The 25,101-nt window shown below is 45.6% G+C and overlaps 1 protein-coding gene across 1 annotated transcript; it reads right to left on the reverse strand.

The window, feature by feature from the left end:
* Positions 1–1,450: 1,450 nt before the first annotated feature.
* LOC138964313 (ADP-ribosylation factor-like protein 8A) lies at positions 1,451–25,094 on the reverse strand. The gene is made up of 6 exons (XM_070336229.1): positions 24,890–25,094; positions 22,917–22,997; positions 14,558–14,631; positions 13,412–13,573; positions 6,509–6,579; positions 1,451–5,509 (listed from the first exon to the last, which is right to left on the reverse strand). Exons 1-6 carry the CDS (start codon positions 25,010–25,012, stop codon positions 5,463–5,465), a joined length of 558 nt encoding a protein of 185 aa, XP_070192330.1. The 5' UTR covers positions 25,013–25,094; the 3' UTR covers positions 1,451–5,462.
* Positions 25,095–25,101: the final 7 nt, after the last annotated feature.

The following is a 25,101-nucleotide window of genomic DNA, read 5'->3' on the forward strand; positions in this document are numbered from 1 at the left end:
TCAATCAGTCAATCAATACGATTGGGTGCCGAGGCTGTCAAGTCAGTAGGGGGTGTGACTGCCTTGAGCAGCAACAACTGCCCGGCACCTTCTGGGCATGGACTGGATCAGATGCCGGATATCTTGCTGTGGGATGGTGTCCCACTCCTCCTGAAGTGCCTGCAATAGATCGCGGTGATTTGCCGGCGCTTCTTCTCGCCTGCGCACACGTCTGTCCAATTCATCCCAGAGGTGTTCTATCGGGTTCATGTCTGGCGACATGGATGGCCAGGGAAGCACCTGGACATGGTGGTCGGTGAGGAACTGGGTGGTGAGTCGTGCTGTGTGCGGGCGAGCGTTGTCCTGCTGGAATATGGCATCCTGGTCAGCCAGAAGAGGAAGGGCGTGTGGGCGCAGAATTTCCTCCACGTATCGCTGGGCAGTTATGCACCCTTGGACGTGCACCAGGGTGCTCCTTCCAGCGGTATTGATCGCCCCCCACACCATGACGCCTCCACCACCATGAACGGGTGCCTCATCCACACAGTTGGGCGCATAACGTTCGTTTACTCTCCGGTAGACCCTCCTCCGACCATCATGTCGCTGGAGCAGGAAGTAGGACTCGTCGCTGAACCACACGTGTCTCCAGTGATTCCGGACGGTCCAGCGAAGGTGCTGGTTGCCCCACTGCACTCGGTTCTGGCGATGGCGGCGGGTGAGGACAGCTCCTCTGTGAGGTCTGCGAGCTCTCAAACCAGCTTCATGCAGGCGGTTCTGCACGGTCTGGTCCGATAATCGGTGTGGCCCGGGGAGAGCCTGGACAGAAGATGAGGCCGACAGGAAACGATTCCGGAGGTGGCGGAGCCGTATGAAGCGGTCGTGAGCAGCAGTTGTCGCCCTTGGTCTTCCCGCTCGTGGCAAGTCAGCAACGGAGCCAGTGGCTTGAAACCTGACCCACAGTCTACTGATGGTGCTCTGGGACACGTGGAAGTGCCTGGCGATTGCACTTTGACTTTGGCCTGCTTGTAAACGACGCAATGCAATTTGGCGGTCTTCTCTGCTCAATCGGGCCATCTTTCGTCGCTGAATTGTCGTCCGATTTCTTTGTGGCGAACAATCCGCTTTTATGGGTTTTGGAAGACATGGTGAGAGCTCAATATTCCCCGAGTTTCACGAGATTACACTGAAGCATGACGAGTGGTCATGCCAAATGAGCAATTTTGACATTGTAGCCACTGATAACGCATGCGTCACGTGCAGAGCTCACTTGTGGCAATGGACGAAAGGTCGACGACCAGATAAACATTTTCTGCAGTTTGGTGGATATCCTTGTAGCCATATAACTAAATTAACCAAATATTACAAGCTATGCATTTCTTTTTTTGAACAGTATAAAATAAATCTTGTTTTAGTGTATGGTTTGATGTACACACACACACACACACACACTCACACATACAAATTCCTCACATAATAGTGGCAGTTCCTTTATCTCCAAAGACATTAAAATTCTATCTGTGTACACATACATACAAAGAGAAAATAGCAGAAAGTACAACAGACACAGAAAACAAAAATACAACCTTTCTTTCTTTATTTGGTGTTTAACGTCGTTTTCAACCACGGAGGTTATATCGCGACAGGGAAAGGGGGAAGATGGGATAGAGCCACTTTTCAATTGTTTCTTGTTCACAAAAGCACTAATCAAAAATTTGCTCCAGGGGCTTGCAACGTAGTACAATATATTACCTTACTGGGAGAATGCAAGTTTCCAGTACAAAGGACTTAACATTTCTTACATACTGCTTGACTAAAATCTTTACAAACATTAACTATATTCTATACAAGAAACACTTAACAAGGGTAAAAGGAGAAACAGAATCCGTTAGTCGCCTCTTACGACATGCTAGGGAGCATCGGGTAAATTCTTCCCCCTAACCCGCGGGGGGTACAACAGTGCAAGAATGGAAGATGAGTATTAAACGCATGCAACCAAGCCCCCCCCCAAAAAAAAAACCACAACAACAAAAAACCTAGCTTACACGGTAGAGCGATATTAATTTATAACTGATTTACAATGAAGAATTAAAACATGGTACAAGCAACATACAACTATACCAGAAAACTGCACAGCAATAATAAAATAATGACTAAAATAATTTGTAGCCATGCCCAAAGTAATGAGGTACAGTACAATCATTTGTGCAAGCACACAATCTACCGTTCTTGGAAGTGAAAAAGTATACCCCTGACACTCCGAGACAACAAATGAAAAACGTTACGTTTGTTATTTAGATCCGATATATAGCTTTGAAGATAAGTACAAATCGAGGAAGATGACAATTTGCTAAATTCACTGCAGGCTGCACAAAACATGATTTTATGAATGATGAAGTGCATGACAACACAATAATACATGTAGAAGACTTTTTAATTACAGTTGATTGTTGTTGTTTCTTCAGGTTTCCTCAAATCAAACGCAAAATGCATTGTCAATCAAACACAAACTGCATTGTCATGCGTAGTCATTGCTATTTAATTTTAAAACTCGCCAGGGTATGTTTGGGAAAAAAGTGAGGGGGTGGGGGGGCAGGAAAAAGAATAATTTACAAACACAAAAAAGCAGGTTAGTGCTGTAAAGTATGAAGAGTTACATGTACATATATAACCAAACTACTTTAACATGGCTACATTTGAACAGATACAGCAGTCACACTGATGGAAACTTAACCAACTACATTTTGTTATTTTGACTCCACCCATTCCAATCATTGGACTGTTGAATGCACATCCAGAATGTATCGGAAGCAGCCAAACAGAACAAGAGCTAGATACAGTTTTTCATACGGCGGACAATTATAACGCTGTAATGTATTGATATTTCAATCATTCCCATGCATACGATTTTCCTCCCAAAGAAGTTTCCTGAAAAATGCCCCAAAAAGATGGATAAACTTCATATGCTCGGGCTATAAGGAATGGTTGTCACTGTGAAAATAGATCATCTCGGGAAGAAACTTTCTCACTGTGAAACAACTTGTGTGTGAATATTTTAAGGAATTGCAGCTTGTGTGATCATGTCATGTTTCTGCGTGTATACTACCTTTAATAACACTCAAACTTAACGACTCATTCATCAGTTACGCAATCACCAAAGCTGTTTCTTTCATACACAAGATAAAGAAGCATTTTACGCTCTTACATTCAGCAAATCCATCTTTAGCTTAAAGTGAGAATCAAAAACAAACTGAACAAACGCACACAAACTAACATTAATAAATGTCCATTGGAACGATTGCACTTGATTACAAAACTCTAGCAAATTACTACAAAGACCAACAAAATAAAATAAAAGCTAATTACACGTTGTACTGTGAAAACAGACGCTCATATAAACCATGACGTGGACAAGAAGAAATACTGAGAGAGAAACAAGTACACATGACAAACAGAAATACCGCTAAAGCTATAAAGTTTGTCACCAACTTTCACACCCACATTTCAATATTCTCAAGAAATGTCTGGTGGCATTTGAGTCCAATTGCAGTACAGTTGAGCCTGCCGTGGCAACCACCTCTCGATAACAACCCAAAATGACCACCACCAAGGATTCCCAACAAGGGGTTTTTGTTCAATAAAATTCTCCTTTCCTTCGCAAGCACCTGTCTATAACCACCACTTTTGGTCGGTCACTCGAGTAGTTGTTATCGACACTTAAAGTGTGAATAAAATACAGTGAGAAGACGTGCTCAATTGCAGCTTCTATCAACTGAATGGCAGAAATCCTACAAAGTAAGACATCAAATAGTTTGATTGAAGACAGTGTGAAGAAAATTCATAATCAGAAAAAAAAAAATATGCATGACAGCAGCATGTACAAATGTACAGAATTAACATTGCAACACAGTTTTTGAAGCCATGACACTGAAAAAATCAGCAAGCTAAAGAGGTACCTGTGATGTGACACGTACCTCTCAATAAAGGACACCTTCAGTAGTCCCTATGTCCATTATCTTGCCCAGACTGTCATGACAGGCCACCTGCAATGAAGGGACACTTTCGGCTGGTCCTAAGGGCGTCCTTTCATTGCAGATACATGTACCACTTCATCTCCAAAATCTTGGTTAACAAAAAAATCACTGGCAAGAAAAAGGACAAAGAGAGAAAAGAAAGAGACACAATCACAATACATGGACCAACAAGCACTGCATGTTAATCAACCTTCTAGAGATCGCTACAGTGAAGCCACCGACTTGAAACGATTTGACTTCCAGCTCAAGATAGAACGCTGCATATTTCACAAAGATGTCTGCAGAGATTGTATGACTTTAATATAGAGTGCTTCTGTGGCTTTCATATCTCACCCAAAGTATCAGAAAACTCTATTCTGTGCCATTTATATAATAGAATTACGTCATTGAAAACTTGTTCAGATGGTTTTTAAAATGAAAACAAACAATGCCACTGGACTGTAAAAGATTAAAAAAGGTTAAATGCAACAACATAAGAACTGTCACTGAAATATATTGCTTGTACTTGCAAGTAGCAGCGAAGATACTAAGTACATAAATGTTCTTTTCCTGTCTTCAAATTCTTCTTCTGCAACAGCAATATTCATCGATCACTCAATCTTTCTCTTAACAAAGAGACTTAACCGTTTTCGATGTGGTTCACCAAGGATCAAAACATTTTCCATTTCAAATCGGAAAAGCAGCAACTCAACATAAAAGATCACACGCACAAGATACATGTAGTACAAAAATACAAAAACGCACACAAACTTCAAACTGAAAATTTTAATGAGATAACCATTACACTTTACAAATTGTACACATCCAGAAAAAATGTACATCTTCAAGAAAAATGTCACTTTCAAAGCTAAAAAAAAAAGTAAAAATAAAATAAAAAAATAAAAAAAATGTGCATGCACATCATATCTACCCTACCCTTCTGGCATAGGGGTCCATAGTGCGGGTCATATACATGCACTAATTAAGAAAGACTATTACTGTACAAGTTTTGGTCTTAAAAAGCAGGTAATACTAAAGCAATGTCTCAAATGTATATATCTTCAAGGCTCTAAATCATATCTGACTCTCATTCTGCCCTTCACAGAAGTCTTTCGAGAAATATCTCGCCTAAATTTCAACTGTCTTGAATAAGTTCACAACTTTATCTTTTAACCTTGAAGAACTTTTACGCTTGCTGGGAATAAAACTTAAAACCCTCATTACACCAGTAAACCAAGTCTTACGAATGTTTCAATTATCTCATCTTCAACTGTTCAGATATGAAGCTACACCTAAAATAGTTGAGTCGCATCACTTTGACTTTCCATGAAGTAGGTCACAAGTTCCCACCATCTCTTCACAACAAATAGCACACACAGTCACGTAATCAAGTGTTCACTCTACGTGTTCGTTCACTCTTTCATTCACAGTACATTTGCTCACACGTAATCACAGACATCGGTATTGTTCTCACTAACGCCCGGACTTGGAATGCTGGATCAACCACTGAAGGGTGATATCTGAAAAATAAAAAGCAAAGGTAAGAAGACAATTTATCGGAGAGGTAGATTTACAAACGCATGTGCAAACACACAAACACTTATACAGTGGAACCCCATTTTATAGTCACCCCTCCCCCCCCCCCCCCCTCCCCAATGTAAGACATCCTCCCTTTTAGTCCCTGTTTTGTCAGATTTTCTGTTCATAGCCCCTGTTCATTTACCCAAAATTTTTAAGACATGATTTTCTCAGATTCTTGGAGGTCTTCTTCTTCTTCTTCTGCATTCGTGGGCTGAAACTCCCTCGTACACTCGTGTTTTTGCACGAATGGAATTTTACGTGTATGACCGTTTTTAACCCGCCATACGCCGCTTTCGGAGGAAGCATGCTGGGTATTTTCGTGTTTCTATAACCCACCGAACTCTGACATGGATTACAGGATCTTTTCCGTGCGCACTTGGTCTTGTGCTTGCGTGTACACACGAAGGAGGATAAGCCACTAGCACATCTGCACATAAGTTGACCTGGGAGATCAGAAAAATCTCCACACTTTAACACACCAGGCGGCCGCGGCCGGGATTCGAACCCTCGACCTTCCGATTAAGAGCCCGACGTCCTACCACCCCGCCACAGCGCCCGTCTTTGGAGGTCTTCAAAGTGGAGTTCCGCTCTATCAACAATGTGCATGCAAGCTTTACATGGCAGGGAAATTGAGGAATACATGGGCGCTCTTAGTAGTCTTACACACGGTTTCTTTTTTTTAAAGTGCACAAACACCCAATGTGCTCACATGAAAATGTGTGTGGATTCATACAGTCATACAGATACACACACATAATACCTACACATTTCATGTAGTATTTCACAGAAGAAAACTACAACTCTCAAAATATGTTTCTCCTTCCACTTCCTTTCGTTTTACATCTATTTTCCACAATGGAGGAGTGTTTTGTAATGGGCAGAGAGCAGAAGACAAAAGGGTTATACAAACAGAGACTCGGACTATCAACTGCACTTACCTATATTTTCCTTCTCCTTGCAAGATATGGAGTAGCAGCATATTTCTCTGTCTTGGATGGCCGATAGATTCCTGCAAATACAAATTATACATAACTGTAAATATATATATTTCCAAATCACCTGAAACTTTTATAGCATTGTTCAGCAACCAACTTTCTTTTGGAGGGAGGTGGGGGCTCATACTGACCCGGACTGCGAACGCCAAGAAGAAGAAGATACTGACCCGGCAATGACATAACCTAAATCTCACTACAACGGAAAAGCTCATGCTACCATGGCTGCCAACCTTATGACTATGACATTCCTGTGGGGGTCCAGGGGCCCCAGACGGCGACAAGCTTTACAAAATGCGTGGTGTCCCCCCTTGTCTGACTTGTCGATAAAGTCATAGTTTGCCTTATACTGTAATAAAAACCTCACTTTAGCCTTTAATTTTTGATCTTTGTTTTACGAAGGCCAAAACCGAAAAAAAGCACAACTTATTTTTTGTACATGCGCACATCGACTTGGCTGGTCTCGGTTAACCAGAGTGTTTTTTCACCGGTTTCGTACCCCAACAAAGAGGCTGCTTTCACAAATTATTTTAGACAATTTTCTTTTTGGAAAAATCGAACACATTTCGGGACGGATATCAAACATCGGGAGATTCACGAAAAATTCGGATGGGATGGCAGCTATGTGCTACGCATATGAAAAACAAAAGGAAGAAACCGCTCTAAATGCATACAACATGTGCAATAAAATGAAAAATTTCTAAAGTAAATTTTGATTTAATTAATATACTTACCCGAATCACATTAGCATTGAGTCACATGAGATGCTTAGCACTGAAAAACGCTTACCTATCTAAGGGAAGCAACCCCATCACCAAAACGAAAGCGAAAGTAGCTTAGGTAATGAGCAGTCACACTGGGAGTTACCTCCCATATTGGTGTGCACACGTCACTTCCCATAACTCCACGTGTCTACCTACCCTCATACGGCTTTTACACAAACATCAAAAACCATACGCGGGGCAGGCGGGAGGGAATCCAATATGTGATTCGGGTAAGTATATTAATTAAATCAAAATTTACTTTAGAAATTTTTCATTAAATTTCATATTCTTACTCCGAATCACATTAGCAGATAATCATCAAGAAGGCGGTGGGAAAGAAAAATCTAACTCACTCTAAAAACCTTGCCAGGAAGTAGCCCCATGCCAACAAGGCAGGGAGGGCTCGGTGGAAAGAAAATTCTAACTCACACTAATCCTTAGCCAGGAACTGGCACGCTGCCAACAAATCAGGAAGGGAGCGGAGAAACAAACCTGATTGACAGCCAAGGAGTCTCTAATCAAAACTAGCCAAAGGAAAACCTCAGAGGGCTAGTAAGCTGTGCCCAAACCTTCGATCAATCCCACGGACAAAAAAGGGAAAAGGCACAGAGAGAGACCAAAGCTCTGGATTAAATGAACCCGAGCTAAGTAGAGGGGGAAAGACAATCTGCCACCCCCCCCCCCCTTTCTTCTTCTAGGAAGGAAAGTTCAACCCAACAAGAAGCGTGGACAAAGAGAGGCAGCTCAAAAAGAAGGGCGACCAATCACCACGTAAAGGAAAGAGAGAGACGTCCGAGTACCAGGTACCCGAGTCCAACTCGATGACGAAAACTCACAAAGAGCGTCAGCGTACATAAGTTCCAAGAACAAAAGAGTACGCAATTCAGTCTGCTTGTAGGAAAATCGAAAGAGAATCCAAACCCCAGACTGAAAGCGAGACTGATAAGCATCAAAAAACCGTGGCGCCAAGCAGTCGAGGAAATTCCCGAGAAAAAATTCTCCGGAAAAGCTGGAAGATACGTTCGTAGCCAAATCGAGAGAAAGCTGAAACTTGGACGAACCAACCAGAAAATGTCTGTCCGTCTTTGAGAGACGGAAGGCCAGACAAAAGGCAAAACCCTTTAGCCATTGTTGCCTGTGGTAGAAAGGTGACCGTAAAAGGAAACCCAACCCAACGGCAGCCGCTCTAACTCTCCTCATTTTAGAATGAGGATGAAGAAAGCGTCGGGTCCACAGACATAGGCACCCGAAAAAGCGAAGTCAAGCAGCTAAACGCTGCCGGACAACGCACAGACTAAGGCTAAGAGCCCGTAACCCAGACACCATTCCAAAATACCCGCTGAACACCGGCAAAGGAATGACTCAAAGGTTTCGGAATATTAGTTAGCCCTCTGCCGAGAGGAGAGGACTAACCAAAAAAACTGAGAGAGAAGGTCAGCCACAAAGGATGATCCTTCGAACTGATATTGCCGAAGACAATGCCCCCTCAGAAAATCTGTATGTCACCTCCGAGGACGACTTAAGTGAAACTTAAGTTTGGACGAAACATCAGAACCAGTCCTTGCTCGAGAAAGGCAGAGCCTGACCCAGCGAAAGACCAACACCGGCCGCATAAGTCAGTCATTGTTCCTAAAGCGCCGACGTAACCATGACGTCAGTAAGAGAACAACTCTCCGGCTAACCGGAAATGTGACCGGAACAGCAAATTGTGGCTGAAACGACTGTCACCCTGACCGCCAGAAGCCAGCATACCCGAAGGTCAGCCCGAAACCCACCGGAAGAGATCCCAGAAGATGCTCAAGCCGGTGGACTTAACTCGCTGTGTGAACATCGCTAAAGAGCGAAATCAAATCCCGTCGACACCCAAACGCGTGAGCGAGGTGAAGAGAGGATAAAAACACCTGATCTTCGTTCACCCTAGGAAAGGTTGAACCAAGAATGAAGACGACATCATCGTATTGATCTACACCAAGTGTAAGCAAATCAATATAATCCGTCCTGGACCGAAAAATATGATGAAGGTCTCCTAAAGATGCCAGATCTAACACGGACGTCCCATCTCCTCCTAAGAGAGAAGGATGCGTCTTGAAACAGCCACAACCGAGTCTCTCATAACTGGAAACCAGTAGAGGGAGCCAAATCCGGGTCCCCAGACAAGGCGACCGCGGAGAAGCAGAGGACGAGTGTCAGACGAAGCCCAAATAGCCAAAACAAGCTAAGGCTAAAACTGTTCCGTAACTTGTCTTGAGGGACAGGAAAAAGGAACAGAAACGGCAGGAGTACCACTTCAGGTATGGGATGAAATAGCCCAAGAACCTGTAAAAAAATGGTATGCCACAGAAGAGGAATATCCAAACCGAAGTAGGAAAAACTCCCTCTTCCCAACCAAACGGAAGTTGTCATCGCCGTACAGGCACCCAAAGAGTGTGCCAAAACAGCTGACGTCCTTCCGGAAAACAAGTCTGTTCGCTAGCCTCAGACCCACAGTCGGGGTGGACAAGCAGGCGACAAAGACCAAGGTCACAGACCAGTGGCATAAAAAACGATGCACGAGTAACCCGGAAACCGGAAACTCGCGTACCGAAGTATCACTTTGACTTATACTCTGACTGGTGTGAGAGTAAAGAAAGCCAAGTGAAGAAAGCCCGAAGGCCTATACCACGGAGGGCCCAGAGGCGGAAGGAAACACGCAATAACCGGAGACCGGAGCCCGTGTCTCTGGAAAACACCTGCTCATCCCTTGACTCAGAGGAAAAGGGTAAGAGGAGAGGCCATCCAACCACCGTGTCTGGAAAAGCGGAAGTCACAACACCCTCGGGGTGAAGCAAAAACTGCCCCGGCTGAAGCACAGAGTGCGACAATGCCGACCGCTGTTGCTCTCTCTCTGGCTGTAAGAAGCCAGAAAAAGAGACAGCGTATCCAGCCAAAGCCAGAAAAGCAGCCCCTGAAACCACAGAATGCGGAAACGAGGACTGAATAGACTGAGGCCGAAACCATAAAAGACCGGAGGCCAGTCGGCGGTACCGTACAGCACTTCCCCGTCGCCTTAGCGTACGCGTGCCGTAGGACCCCCTAATCCGGTGAGGACCGGAAAAAAACGCAGCCGTCGCAACCGCAAAAGCGGAAATGAAGGCTGCATAGACTGAGGCCAGAAGCCATCAAGCCCGGAGGCCAGTCTGCAGTCCATCCCATCACCGGTGCAGAGAGAACGCATGAGGGAGGACCTATACTTCCGACCAAACCCGGAAATGCAGCGGCCGTAAACGGCAGCCACATCCAGTCCATCCCGTCACCGTTGTCCGAGCGAACGCATGAGAGAGGACCTATGCTTCCGATAAAACCGGAAACGCAGTGGCCGTAAACGGCTGCCGCTACTGTTCTGTATAGACCGTGACCACGGTGGGTAAGACGAAAGTATCAGAACAGGGGTTATGCTTCCGGTTGAGAACCGGAAACGCAGGAGCCGTAAACGGCTGCCGTTACTGTTCTGTATAGTCCGTGACCACGGTGGGTAAGACAGAAGTATCAGAACAGCGGTTATGCTTCCGGTTGAAAACCGGAAACGCGGTAGCCGTAAACGGCTGCCGCTACCGTTCTGTATAGTCCGTGACCACGGAGGGTGACGGAAGTATCAGAACAGCGGTTATGCTTCCGGTTGAAAACCGGAAACGCAGTAGCCGTAAACGGCTGCCGCTACCGTTCTGTTTAGTCCGTGACCGCAGTGGGTGACAGACGTATCAGAACGGGGGTTATGCTTCCGGTTGAAAACCGGAAACGCAGTAGCCGTAAACGGCTGCCGCTACCGTTCTGTATAGTACGTGACCATCGTGGGTGACGGAAGTATCAGAACGGGGGTTATGTTTCCGGTTGAAAACCGGAAACGCAGTAGCCGTAAACGGCTGCCGCTACCGTTCTGTATAGTCCGTGACCATCGTGGGTGGCGGAAGTATCAGAACGGGAGTTATGTTTCCGGTTGAAAACCGGAAACGCAGTAGCCGTAAACGGCTGCCGCTACTGTTATGCCGCAGTCCGTGCCCTCTGGGGAAATGTCGGTATTGGCAACAACAGGAGAATGCAAGGAGTGACCCTGCCCCAAAGAACTGTCTCCCCGAAGGGAGTGTCCAGACGTCTCACGAGGACTGTAGGACCAGTTCAACTTACCGGTAATGCCACCACAGAAGCGGCCACCGACAAGGCAGGAACCTGCTTCCCGGAAATGGAAGCATCCAACAAGGAAGCCAGGAACCGGACAACCACCACGGAAGGGAGCAAGACACTGCCGACCGCCGTGGAACGCTGCATCTCCTCTCTCCTCAATGCCGAACTCTGGGGCAAAGATAACACGAGAGAGGACACCAAAAACCCCCCTCCAACAAGAAGGGAGCACAGAAACAACGGACGTGAACGACTGCGCAAAGCACAAGTGCTAGAAGCAGAAACATGCACGGACAAAGAGGGGATTGCAGCCTAAACCACAACCCCAAGCTAAAAAAGGCGACGGCGGACGAAAGCTAAACTAGCCTTAAACGTCAGCCTAGCCAAAAAGCTAAAACCAATAATAGCTACTGATAACCGAAACGAAGGACGAACTATCAGACGCTAAGAAAATACGAAAAACTTCGCACAAATTACTGTAAGCACGTAAGTCCAATGGACAGAAAACTTCAGTAATTAAAAAAGTTCAAAGAACAGCAACTAACCAAGCTTGTAAACTACCCGAGTAAACAAGCAAAGGCGACCTACCAAAAACATTAAAGTCAGCAAAGCTAACAAGATGCAAATGGCGAAAAAACATACGGCTAAAATTACTGAAACACGCAAGCCGCAACGGCCTGCCCAGTCAGTAAACAAAATAATTCTCTAGAGAAACACCCAAAATAACCATGCTTGCCGAACCCAAAGGAGGCCCGCACGGCTAAATACCATTATAATGGAAGTTAGCAAGCTAACTGAACACACTAACAATGGCGACAAAGCAACAAGTCACTGACAAACAAGTCCGAACACGGACGAAAGTTCAGCAACAAAAGCGAGAAAGAGAACACAAAAACGGGAACGAGCTCACCAAACAGCAGTAGTGACGAGCAGACAGACAGGTAACATGGCCGGCAGGTGTCACAACAACACAAGAGCAGACCATAGGAGCGAAAAATTTCAGTGACCTTTCCCTCAGAGGTGAAAAGATCGTATGAGGGTAGGTAGACACGTGGAGTTATGGGAAGTGACGTGTGCACACCAATATGGGAGGTAACTCCCAGTGTGACTGCTCATTACCTAAGCTACTTTCGCTTTCGTTTTGGTGATGGGGTTGCTTCCCTTAGATAGGTAAGCGTTTTTCAGTGCTAAGCATCTCATGTGACTCAATGCTAATGTGATTCGGAGTAAGAATATGAAATTTAATGAGAGTTATGCCGAACCAATCTCCTGACACTTGAGATAATAACAAGCTTTGAAATGAACAGGCAACTTCCAGATGCAATGAGAATAACAAAAACATCAGAAAGACAAAAAAGAAATAGCCTGTTACAACTTACACAAATCATACAACTGTCACCAAGGTTATTTTTGACATCAGGGCTGAGGTGCACGAGAAAGTTACAACTTGTTTGTTTGTTTGTTTGTTTGTTTGTTTGTTTGCTTAACGCCCAGCCGATCAAGGAGGACCATATCAGGACGGTGCTGCTTTGACATATAACGTGCGCCACACACAAGACAGAAGTCGCAGCACAGGCTTCATGTCTCACCCAGTCACATTATTCTGACACCGGACCAACCAGTCCTAGCACAAACCCCATAATGCCTTACGCCAGGCGGAGCAGCCACTAGATGGCCAATTTTAAAGTCTTAGGTATGACCCGGCCGGGGTTTGAACCCACGACCTCCCGATCACGGGGCCAACCGTGCCGGTATAAAGTTACAACTACCAAAGGAGCAAGCCGCAGGGTCGGATTAGTTGAAACTGATTTGGGTGTGTGATTTCAACCAATCCAGCTCCGCGGGTGGTACTTTCTTGTGTACCTCAGCCATGAAGCCCTTTGCTCACAGAATCCTAAAACATTTTCTGTTCCTCCAAGAACACACTCACATTCTCTCAATGAGTTCTTTCTCATCCAGAGCACCGTCCAGATCGCGTTTGTTGCCCAGGACTAGGATGGGGATGCCCTGTAGCTGCGGCTTGTCCAGCAGATTGTGCAGCTCGTTACGCGACGCCTCCAGCTTGTCATGGTCAGCTGCATCCACCATATACCTGTCAAACAAGTGGAAAGGAATAAGCAGGTGATAAATCTGTTCCTATGTGACCAGGGGTGCATAGGGTAAAGTTTATAGAATACCGTGAAGACATTTTCATTTTCCACAAACTAAATAGTCACAAATGATTGTGTATGTTTTCATTCAAATAAAAATTCCAACTTTTACATTTTAATCAGAATTTTCATAATTGTAATTACAGTAAAACCTGCATCTAGCGGACCCTTATTTCGGCGGACACCTTAGCATAACGAACAATTCAAGTCAGGACGGATGTATTTTATACTCAAAAACACCTTAAAAGAGCGAACACCTCAAAGGCGCGGATGCGGACACCCTTTTTTGGTCCCGATTGGGTTCGTTACTTGTCAACAACGGACAAACCCTTGAAGCAGACAGCTTTTAGCAGACGCTGGTCCGCCATCTTGGTTCTGCAAATACAATCTCGCTGGCGATATGAACGCGCGAGAAGCTTATTTTGCAAGCCAATGACAGCACTTGAAAGAAGTTGATTTTTGTATGGTGCACGCTCATTGGTCGATGCCGTGAACTCACAAACAAAAACACGGGTTTCTACTTTCTGTACTGTGATGCATCTTCGTCTCATCCTTCGTCTTCGTCTCATCATGCCAAAACGAAAATGTTTGACTTTAGAAGAGAGAGTCGATGTCGATGTCATAAAGAAATTGGACAAGGGGCTGTCCCTTCGAAAAGTTGCTGATGAGCTGAATTGCGGAAAAACTCAAATTTCCAACATAAAAGCTGATCGAACACAAATTCTCAGTCAGTGCTACAAAGGACAGTGGCAAGGCTCCTCAAGAGCGTCCTTTGCTCGCAGGTTTTACTGTAGTGATATTTTGTATCATTACTGTCGCTGTATTTTTAAAAAAAGAACAGAGATAAAAAATAAATTTAAATCTGTAACTTGGGAGACGAAACACACACACACACGTGTATAGGTACTACGTAAGAAGCAACTTACACTATGGCGTTGACACCTCTGCAATACCTCTCCCACATGCTGCGGAACCTGGGCTGACCACCGATGTCCCAAAGCTATATACAACAATAAAAATCAAAGGAATGTGTGTGATCAGTCTGCTCATGAGAAAAAGCATTCCAGTTACATCCTATCTTTATTAATGATGATGATGGATTAAAAGTAAAATATTACCAGCTATTGTGTTTTCAGCATAGCAATAGGGTCCGATATTTAGACGAGACAAGTATAATGAGACGAGTCGAAGACGAGTCGCATTATACTTGTTCGAGTCTAAATATCGGACCCTATTGCTACGCTGAAAACACAATAGCAATTATATAGCTGTTCTGACCTTGATTTGTTGTTCCAAACTTACAAAATGACAGTTTTTGAGTCGATGCGTTGATCTCAGGTTTTGATAGCAGACGCCGTTTCTTATGCGCATTAGTTTTGCGCAGGCGCCACACTGACTTTGGAAAAAAACCTCGATTTGACAACACAGCTGTTAAACAGCTTTTTATTAGTTCATTCGTATACAACAAAAAGAAGTTTGAGTTTTTTTCATTTTGAACAAGACTACTTATGAAGAAGACCAAAACACAACATCAACGGAAAACTAGAAACAATTAAAGAACTAGGATGCAACAAGGGGAGGAGAAGAGAACAGCTAATCCGTACAACGCGAGCAGACGGCAAGAAGTTTTCAGTTTGGGTGAATGGCATTTATACTTGTCTCGTCATGAAGCGAACTTTTCCTAAGTTATAAACGACTACATCAATGTTAGTGCCATGGGTTGTACATCAATACTTCAGGGGGGAAGTGGGGTATTTAGTGTGGAGTTACGAGATAAGAAAAGCCGAATGCGAAACTGAGTTTGTGTTAGTCGGCAACTGAGCTCACACAGGCACACAAAAACGGCTGTTCCGTTTTACTCCCCTGTTTGTACTACATCTTTCGACTTTGGGCATTTTGTGGTGTTTAGGGACAGAAAATAATTGGTTTAGTCCTGTTTCATCGGGAAGTTAGCAGAAAAGGGTATGCTATCGACATTTGTAAAGCTGAAAAACATTCCCGAGAAGAATTTCAAGTTGTCAGTGTATGCTGTTGTCGATACTGAGAAACATCGCCGCGTGGTACAGATGGGTAAAGCGGAACCATGCGTCTTTGTTATTGACAATATGCTTTTGGATATTGAGTAAAATGGCCGACTTCCGTAGCAATATGCTTTGATGACCGGAAGAGACCATCCAATCACAGCCCCCGAATTCCCCCACGTGTTCATCAGAATAGCTATATAATGTACTGTACAGTAACTATATATTTAAAACTGACTGATCTTTAATACATAAGGATAGAGGTTTTAGGCACAGCCTAGTCTTACAACCTGTCCAGAGACTTAGACTAAGACCTCAATGTTTGACTACTTTTGCTATTTAACCAGACATCTACAGTGGAACCCCCCTTTTAAGACCTCTACAAATCTGAACAAAATCAGGTCTTAACAAGGAGGGAGTCTTAAAATGGGGGTAAGTTTACAGAGGTTATGAACAGAAAATCTCAGATAACAGGGTCTTAAAAGGGGGGAGTCTTAAACTAGGGGGTCTTAAAAAGGAGGGAGTCTTAAAATGGGGGTAAACTTACACAGGTTATGAACAGAAAATCTCAGATAACAGGGTCTTAAAAGGGGGGAGTCTTAAACTAGGGGGTCTTAAAAGGAGGGAGTCTTAAAATGGGGGTAAACTTACACAGGTTATGAACAGAAAATCTCAGATAACAGGGTCTTAAAAGGGGGGAGTCTTAAACTAGGGGGTCTTAACAAGGAGGGAGTCTTAAAATGGGGGTAAGTTTACAGAGGTTATGAACAGAAAATCTCAGATAACAGGGTCTTAAAAGGGGGGAGTCTTAAACTAGGGGGTCTTAAAAAGGAGGGAGTCTTAAAATGGGGGTAAACTTACACAGGTTATGAACAGAAAATCTCAGATAACAGGGTCTTAAAAGGGGGGAGTCTTAAACTAGGGGGTCTTAAAAAGGAGGGAGTCTTAAAATGGGGGTAAACTTACACAGGTTATGAACAGAAAGTCTCAGATAACAGGGTCTTAAAAGGGGGGAGTCTTAAACTAGGGGGTCTTAAAAAGGAGGGAGTCTTAAAATGGGGGTAAACTTACACAGGTTATGAACAGAAAGTCTCAGATAACAGGGTCTTAAAAGGGGGGAGTCTTAAACTGGGGGGTCTTAAAAAGGGGGTTCCACTGTATCAGAAATACCTGCATTGTGAGGCCCCGTAGGAAAGAGGACACCTCCCAATAAATGACAGCTTCCGTTAAAGTCTACAAAATTGACTGGAGCTTACCTGCCAGAAGAGAACACCTGCAATGTGGGGACATTTTCGGCTGGTCCCAAGGGTGTCCTCTCCTCAGAGGTACCAGTGCTACCACTGTAGATGACAGCTTCACTTTCATCCTATTGTTCAACTTGTCACGTAGTCTACTGTTTGCAATAAGTTTTTTCAGCACTTATGAATCCAAAATTTTAATAATAAATTTTCATTTAATTAATATACTTACCCAACTCACATATAGCAATTAACTCTAGTTCAGTGCTGGTAACGCTGTACGCGTTCCCCTTGGTAACAAGGGAGACCACCCTAAAAAAGAGTGATCCATCCCATAATATCAGACCGAAGCCCGGTCCAACATCCGTATGCGTGCGCATACGCCGCCATTTGTATCATTCGAACGAAGCCCAACTCACTACTTTTTTAGAACCCAATACCACCACAGCGGGGAGGCGGGAGGGTTTAAACGATGTGAGTTGGGTAAGTATATTAATTAAATGAAAATTTATTATTAAAATTTTGGATTAAATTACATATTATTACCCAACTCACATATAGCAGATTGCTACTATAGGTGGTGGGTACTTACCAAAACTAGGCACGCAGGACCTGTCCCGCCGCTACCATGGCAGGCAGCGCGGAGCTTCCATCCTGTCTGACAGAAGCGACGTCTCTGAGGTAAAAGTTGACGAAAACGTCCTCAGAGCGCCAATACGCAGCTTCCAGTACCTCGGCTAGCTTGCCGGACCGAAGAACTGCCACTGAGGATGCCCAGGCTCTCGCCTCATGGGTTCTAGCCGCGGTGAGAGGCAACACTGCCCTAGCATCACCCGACTGCACTAGCCACCAGGCATATGCTCGTTTGATCAGAGTGGAGATCCATTTGGCCAGAGTCACCTTCGCTATATCCTTACACCTAGCCGTGTTTAAAGATATGAAAAGAAGCTTTTGACTTTCTGACCTAACAGGCCGAGTTCGAGACAGGTAACATCGGAGAGCTCTCACAGGACAATTTGCAATATCGGGATCTCCAGGAGCCAAAATCTTGCTCAAGGGTGGAATGCGCAAGATTGGAGAAAGCTGGCCAGGTTTCTGGTTTTTCGCGAGAAAGCCGGGAACAAATTTGAGAGAAATGGAACCATCCTTCTCGAACGCAATGTCCTTGTCTAAACCCGACAAAGAATGCACCTCACTACCTCTCCTAGAAGTAGAGAGAAGCGTTAAAAACACAGTCTTACGCGTCAAATCGGCCAAAGTGGCTGACAAAAGAGGCTCGAACTCATCCGAGGCTAAGAAACGTAAGACCAGGAACAAATCCCATGCAGGGAGAAGCGATTTTGAACGAGCTGCTAAAAGGGCAGCCCCCTTAATAACACTAGCGATAACCCCTCCGAGCGAAATTTTGTGGCCTAACTGCGCGAGGGTCGAAGAGATCGCCGACCTCCGGACCCTAATAGAAGAGGGAGAAGCCCCCTGATCAGCCAACCAAGACAGATGGTTGGCTACATGAATAGACCTAGGAGAAAGAGGTTTAACCCCGTTAAGCGCGCACCACCTAGACCAAGAGGCCCAGTGCGATGAGTAAACCGAAGAAGTCGATTTTCTATGCGCATGTCCAACGAATCTCAGAGTAGGGGAAGAGGCCCCTGCCCTACGCAAAGCGCTTCGGACAGAATCCACGCGTGAAGGGCCAGGATCTGTGGGTTCTCGTGCTGAACGCCTGACCGAGGCTGCACGAGATCTCCTCTTTTCAGGGCGAGAGGGATTGGGGGCCGAACTGCTAGACGCAGTAGGTCGGGAAACCAGTGCTGGCTTGGCCACAGAGGAGCGACCAGAACCAGCGCTGGTTTCTCCAAGTCCACTTTCCTGAGGACTTTGCCTAAGAGGCAGAACGGAGGGAAGGCATACGCCGGAAGATCTGACCAATCCACTTCCAGAGCATTCACCTTCCAGGCCAGAGGATCCGGGAAGGGGGACACAAAGAGAGGCAGTCTCGCCGAAAACCTCGTCGCAAAGAGATCTATCTTGGGCTTGTCGATCTGCGACCAAAGCCGCTGCAAAGACTGGTGTGTGAGAGTCCACTCTGAATGAACAATCCTGTCCCCTCTGCTCAAAGTGTCTGCAAGGACGTTCAGACTGCCCTTCAAGTACACTGCTGACAACAGAATGTGCTGGGCGTGACACCACTTGAGAATGCGACATGCAATGTCGGAAAGACTGTGAGACCGAGTCCCCCCTTGCTTGTTCACATACGACGCCACAGACATGTTGTCGGTGTGAAGACGTACATGACTGCCCTCCAGGAAAGGCTTGAACGCTAGAAGCGCCAGGGAAACGGCCTCCAACTCCAGTACATTGATATGTAGGGAGGCCTGAGAGCAATCCCAGACTCCCGAAACCATGTGCTCGTCCAGATGAGCACCCCACCCCGTCAGAGATGCGTCCGTAAACAACTCTCTCTCCGGCGGTGGACGAACAATGGGAACACCCCGGAACAAATCCGGAAGAAGCCAAACACCTGTGGTCTGCTGAAACCAAGTTCCCAGTGCGATCGGAGCACTCCAGTCCTGGGATGTCTGATCCCACCTTGACTGCAGGGAGGCCTGAAAAGGCCTCTTGTGAACCCTGCCCAACGGAATGAGGGAAGCCATGGATTCCATCTGACCCAGAACCGAAGTCAGAACCCTTGCACTGGCGTGATTCTCTCCGTAGAGAGACCGAATCAGACCCTGAAGCTTGTCGATCCGCCTTTGAGACGGACGGACAGACCACCGAAGCGTGTCGAATTCCATGCCCAGGTAAGTAAACGTCTGGGATGGTTCCAACTCGGATTTTGTCAGGTTGACAGAGAAACCCAGCTGTGCCGCCCGGCTCAGCACCCTGTGCGTATGAGCCTCGCAAAGCCCCCTGTTCTGGTGAAGGATTAACCAATCGTCCAGGTATGCTCTGAGACGGATGCCTTCCTGTCTCACAAGAGCGCAAAGCTGCCTGACCACAATCGTGAAAATCCACGGAGCTAAAGACAGGCCGAACGGCAGAGCCCTGAACTGGTAAGCTTTGCCGCCCCAAGGGAAGCGAAGCCACTTCCTGTCCGCGACATGTATGAGGACGTGAAAGTAAGCGTCTGTAAGATCGATCGACGTTGCCCAATCTCCCGGCCGTAAGGCCTCCCGAACCGAAGTTGGAGTTTCCATGGTAAACTTGATTACTCTCAGAAACTTGTTCAAAGGAGAAAGATCTAACACCGGCCTCCACGCCCCCGAGGCTTTCGGCACTACAAAAAGTCTGCCGTAAAACCCCGGGGACCGCGCGTCCAAGACCTCCTCTATAGCTCCCTTGAGCAGCAGAGCCGAGACCTCCTCCTGGACCGCGTTCCGTGCCACCAAATCCTTTGGCGCCCTGCAGGGCGGGATTATCCTGACCAGGGGAGCCTTCTGCCCTGACCAGAGAAGCCGGAACCCCGAACACACTATCCCCGTGACCCACTTGCTGGCCACCAGTTGCAGCCAGGAAGAAAGGGCCCTGGACGGGCCGCCCGCTACAACTAGTGCGGGGGCCACCGGGATGTGTTGTTCGGGGAAGTTTCATTGGGGGTGAGGCTTACGCCCCGACCCCCTGGAACCCCCGAAAGACTGACCCCTCTTAGGGTAAGGAGCTCCACGCCCCCTACCCCTGGAGGAGAATGACTGCTTCTGGGCCTTCCCACCACCTGACGAAGACGTCTGAGGCTTAGCAGAAGAAAACGCCTGAGTCTGAGACTTGCCCTGAGGCTTCTGGAAGCCCTGTGAAGCCAAACGCGCGATCGCTACATCCCGCGCGTCCTGCGTCTCTTTCTGGAGTGCATCGAAAGACGCCTGCCCTAAGAGAGACCCCTCAGCAAAAGGGGAGACCTTCAGCCTCTCCACAGTCGCGGTGTCCCGAAATCTGGACCCCGTCAAGAAGGCTGATCTCCTTGAAAGCACCGCGTGAGTATACAGCCGGGCAGACAAAGTAACCTGTTCTCTAGTCACCTTGCCCAGAGTAGCCAGCAGTGTTGAAACATCTGTCGGCGACGCATCAAACCGAAATTCAAAAGGATCAAGAGATGTGGCAATCGATCTGGATAAAGACCTTTGCAGAGACTCCGACACGGACGTGAGCTCCAGCAAAGACCTTCCAACTTCCTCCACAGCTGTGAGAGAACCGTCAGTACATGGGACAACTCTATCCCTATTGTACCCGTCCTCTCTCAAAGCAGCAAGTTCCGGCGTCACCGGAAGTGCCCCTGACGGCAGAGCAAAAGAGTCAATCAGATTCACAGGATAAGGGGTGAGCTTGAACTTCGGAACACCGGAAGCAGCCCGAGCCCCAGGCTGAGCCAGCCAAGAGACAACGTCTTCCGGGGCCTCGCCGTGCTGAACCAACAACGGCACCGCCGGTTTGCGTTTACCACACAAGACGTTAGCCATTTCATAGGCAATAGTTGACGATTCCCGGAAGCGGTAGCGAGGCCGTTGCTCCTGAGCACTCCGGAAATCGTCAAAAGCAGAACGAGGTGGGTGAAGCTGAACCTTGTCCTTCACCACCCCTTCCGGAAAGTATCTGAACGCCGTTTCCGCCGCCAGCGCCACTGCGGCTGACAGCTTCACGGGCAAATTCAGTTGGGAATCCTCTACCACTGAGGCATCCCCGTCTTCCGCCCTACACTCCGACTCGAGATCAAGCTCGGAGCCAGGAGGCAGAACATCAGACAGTTTATCGTCGGCAGAACCGACCACTTCCTGCCCCCCGGGCGGAAGAGGACTAAAACGGTCCCCGATATTCTCATAAAGAGACGTACGGAGGCGTTCGTCCTTTCGCTGCTCATGGGAACTCTCACGACTACCAACGCCAGAGAGAGCCCCCTGAGCTCGCACACCGGCAAGCGGTGTAGACATACCTTGAACCGGTGTCCCATAAAGGAGAGACACCAACTTGGTACTCCCGTCCTGCGAAGCATGGACATCCGCCCGAGTCACAGTCGCCGAAGGCAAAGCGGAAGTCGAAGCCGGAACTGCAGGAGACTGCCGTGCCTGTGCTAAGGAGAGAACATCAGAAACACCCGACGGAAGCGCACGTAATTCCTCCCTAGTGGAAGATAATTCCGACGCAAGTGTCGAAACTTGAGCGCTCAAAGTCAACAATAAAGACGCAACTTCAGCTGGCGCTAACCCAGGGCAGCCATCTGAAGTTGAAGCAGAAGCAGAAGCAGAAGAAGAAGTTCTTTTGCGCGAACCGCCACTCTTGCCAGAACGTAAACAAGCCTGACCGGAAGTTAAACTGACGTCTGCTAACACGGGAGATTTAACAGAAGTTGAATCAGAAGAAACAGACGCGGATTTTCCTGCGCCCTTCTCTCTCCTCGAGCTACGTTTAGGAGGCGAATCGTCAGGCACCTGCCTCGAACTCGGCTTCCTATTCACGCTATCAACAAGCGCAGCCTCCGCCATAGCGAAAGAACTCACGAAAAATTTCAAAGAAAAACAATTTCAGAAAAATTTCACAAGTACAAAACGAGCGACGAAAACGTCGCTAAAGTTATAACAAAACGGAAAGATCTCACCACACAAGTAGGTAAAGGTGAACAGCTAGGCGATGACCAAGGGGAGATGCCAAGCCAAAGACTATGACAAAATGCTGAAGACAGCAGGAGCGTACATCAGGAGCGTCCTTCCCAGTTGAACCGCTGAGAGAGAATGATACAAATGGCGGCGTATGCGCACGCATACGGATGTTGGACCGGACTTCGGTCTGATATTATGGGATGGATCACTCTTTTTTAGGGTGGTCTCCCTTGTTACCAAGGGGAACGCGTACAGCGTTACCAGCACTGAACTAGAGTTAATTGCTATATGTGAGTTGGGTAATAATATGTAATTTAATAGCTATACTAATATAGGTGTCTATCCTTTGTCTGGATAAATATAGACAATTCCATCAAGTCCATGACTGAACTGTAGATAAAACATGCATATCTCTTACTTGTTAGCCAGGGTGTGACATACCTTGATAGTGACATTCCCTTTGGTTATCTTGCGCATGTTGAAACCTACTGTTGGAATCATGTCTTCATTGAACTGGCCAGACTGAAACAGAGAAGCCTTTTACATAAATAAATGAAAAAACCGTTATAACTTATAAGGATAGCGCTTGTTGCCATGAATAGTCCTTCATCAAAAGCAGTGAAAGAGAGAGCTGTACACACTATTTTTATGTGTTTACAAGTGTGTGTGTGTGTGTGTGTGTGTGTTAGAGTGAGGTATTTTTTTCTCTTTGTTTCAAATTTACCCTTTAGTTTACTGCAAAGACAAAGAACTGGAACTTTTGTTTCATTTGTTAAAATTTCAAAGCAGCATATCTGATCGATCATGCTTAATCGATTCAAGGGCAATGCAGTATATATTAGATAAATCAATACATTTTTACAAACATTTTGAATTGAAAGAAAAACAAGCTAAAGCATCTGTACAGTTGGGGTCTAGAGACAATGATACAACACAAGTTCCTCCTCGGTTCTCATGAACAAGGAAATAACCCTGCAAAACACTGCCACCAACAAAAAAGGAAGTACATGGGGTAACATGTGCAGATATTGAACAACTCAACTGAGAATTTAATTTATATAGTAATATTGTTGAACTGACCGACTTGAGGACACAAAAACAAGAATTCTCAAGAATAGTTTCCTAAAAACCACAAGGAAATTCTGTTTTAAATTGGAAAATTCTTTCTGGCAGTAAAATAAACACCGAAGTCTACAAAAATACTTCAAAAATACTTTAAATTCATCCTCAGATAAGACTAAGTTACACTTACAGCTCCAGAAAAGAAAAAGAAATCCCCTTACTAACACTGTAACACTAACAGTAACAGGACACTTTCCACACAGACATTTTTCAACCAGACAAACACTTTCTGAAACAGGAAAAAAGGCATGATGCCTGATAATGGTGCTTGAAATTCACTTCAACTCAACAAGCACTTGTCTGCTGGGCCTTGTGTGGCTGAGAAATGCTGAACAAAGGCTTTACTTCTCAGTCACATGACCCACCTGGACTCTAATCGGGTTTAACTAAGCCAAAGCCTTTGTTTTCTGAGGTCTAATAAAAAGTGTATACACTACAGCAGCTGTACCATTGTAAGACTAAGAGTAAAACAAGTGCTACCCTAAGTAAATAAATGGGTCTTCCCTATTAAAGAAAATTACACTGAGTTTCTGAACTGATTTTTGCAATGATAAACGGGATGAGTGCGTAGTTATAATCACAAATACTGATACTGTCATAGTCACATCAACAGCTAGATCCCCTGACCCCTCCTTTCTAGGTTCCCCAAGATCACAAAAGATATATCTTGACAGCAAAAAGTGTGCACTGCAAGATGACCTCATTCCTGCTGAAAGTGACACACTTCACTGAGCATACCCATAACAATACAGTGCACTATGTACTTACTCTCATTGTGCTAGTGTAATTATTAGAACAACAATAATGGTTCTGTCTCTTAGAGGTGTATCTATCGGATTACATGCATCTATAGATTTAATGATATGCTAATTAAACTTGGTAAGACATTCAGTTTGGATTTATGAAGAGAAATAATGAGTGGCCCCTGCAGACCCCATGTTGGGTTACTTGTGAAACTGTTATTAACGCTAGATATATAAGGCATAGAATTTTACATTTCTCAACCCTTTGCATAGCATGCATTATTAGTACTCTCGCACTCGCAGCTGACACTTTTCACGTAGGCCTACACAATGGTTACGTCTATTTTCACAATGTTCTCCCTCTGTTGCAGCTTCAAACGGCAGTGAAAACACACCAATATATAGCGTTTACAAAGCTGACATATTATCGAAGTTTTCCATTGTGCTGCCTTGTCTGGTGCAGACAAAGAGACTTGGTGATGTTTTATTATGTAGCAAATTTTATCCTCATTTTGAGATTACGAGCAAGTTATCGAACCAGATACTCACAGCGATTACATTGACAAACGTCGTCTTTCCTGAGTACTGTAGACCAACCAAAGTCAGCTCCATCTCTTCCTTCCAGAACAGACTTTTGAACCAGTCTAAAATTCGTTGGAAAAACGAAAACATCTTGATTTTGTTAAGTATTTTCAGACGTCGCAAATGAACAGTTCCAGAGAACGCCTCTTTACCGGAAGAAGAATAAAATCACATGACAA

Source organism: Littorina saxatilis, linkage group LG4, assembly GCF_037325665.1.
Source record: "Littorina saxatilis isolate snail1 linkage group LG4, US_GU_Lsax_2.0, whole genome shotgun sequence".
In the NCBI taxonomy this organism is placed as follows: Eukaryota; Metazoa; Mollusca; class Gastropoda; order Littorinimorpha; family Littorinidae; genus Littorina; species Littorina saxatilis.

Excerpts from the sequence above, each read along its gene's own strand:
- LOC138964313 (XM_070336229.1), bottom strand. The coding sequence starts at position 25,012 with ATGTTTTCGTTTTTCCAACGAATTTTAGACTGGTTCAAAAGTCTGTTC. Across the intron at positions 14,632-22,916 it reads AAGGGAATGTCACTATCAAG|CTTTGGGACATCGGTGGTCA; the intron begins GTATGTCACACC and ends TGTTGTATATAG. Across the intron at positions 13,574-14,557 it reads AGAGGTGTCAACGCCATAGT|GTATATGGTGGATGCAGCTG; the intron begins GTAAGTTGCTTC and ends CTTGTTTGACAG.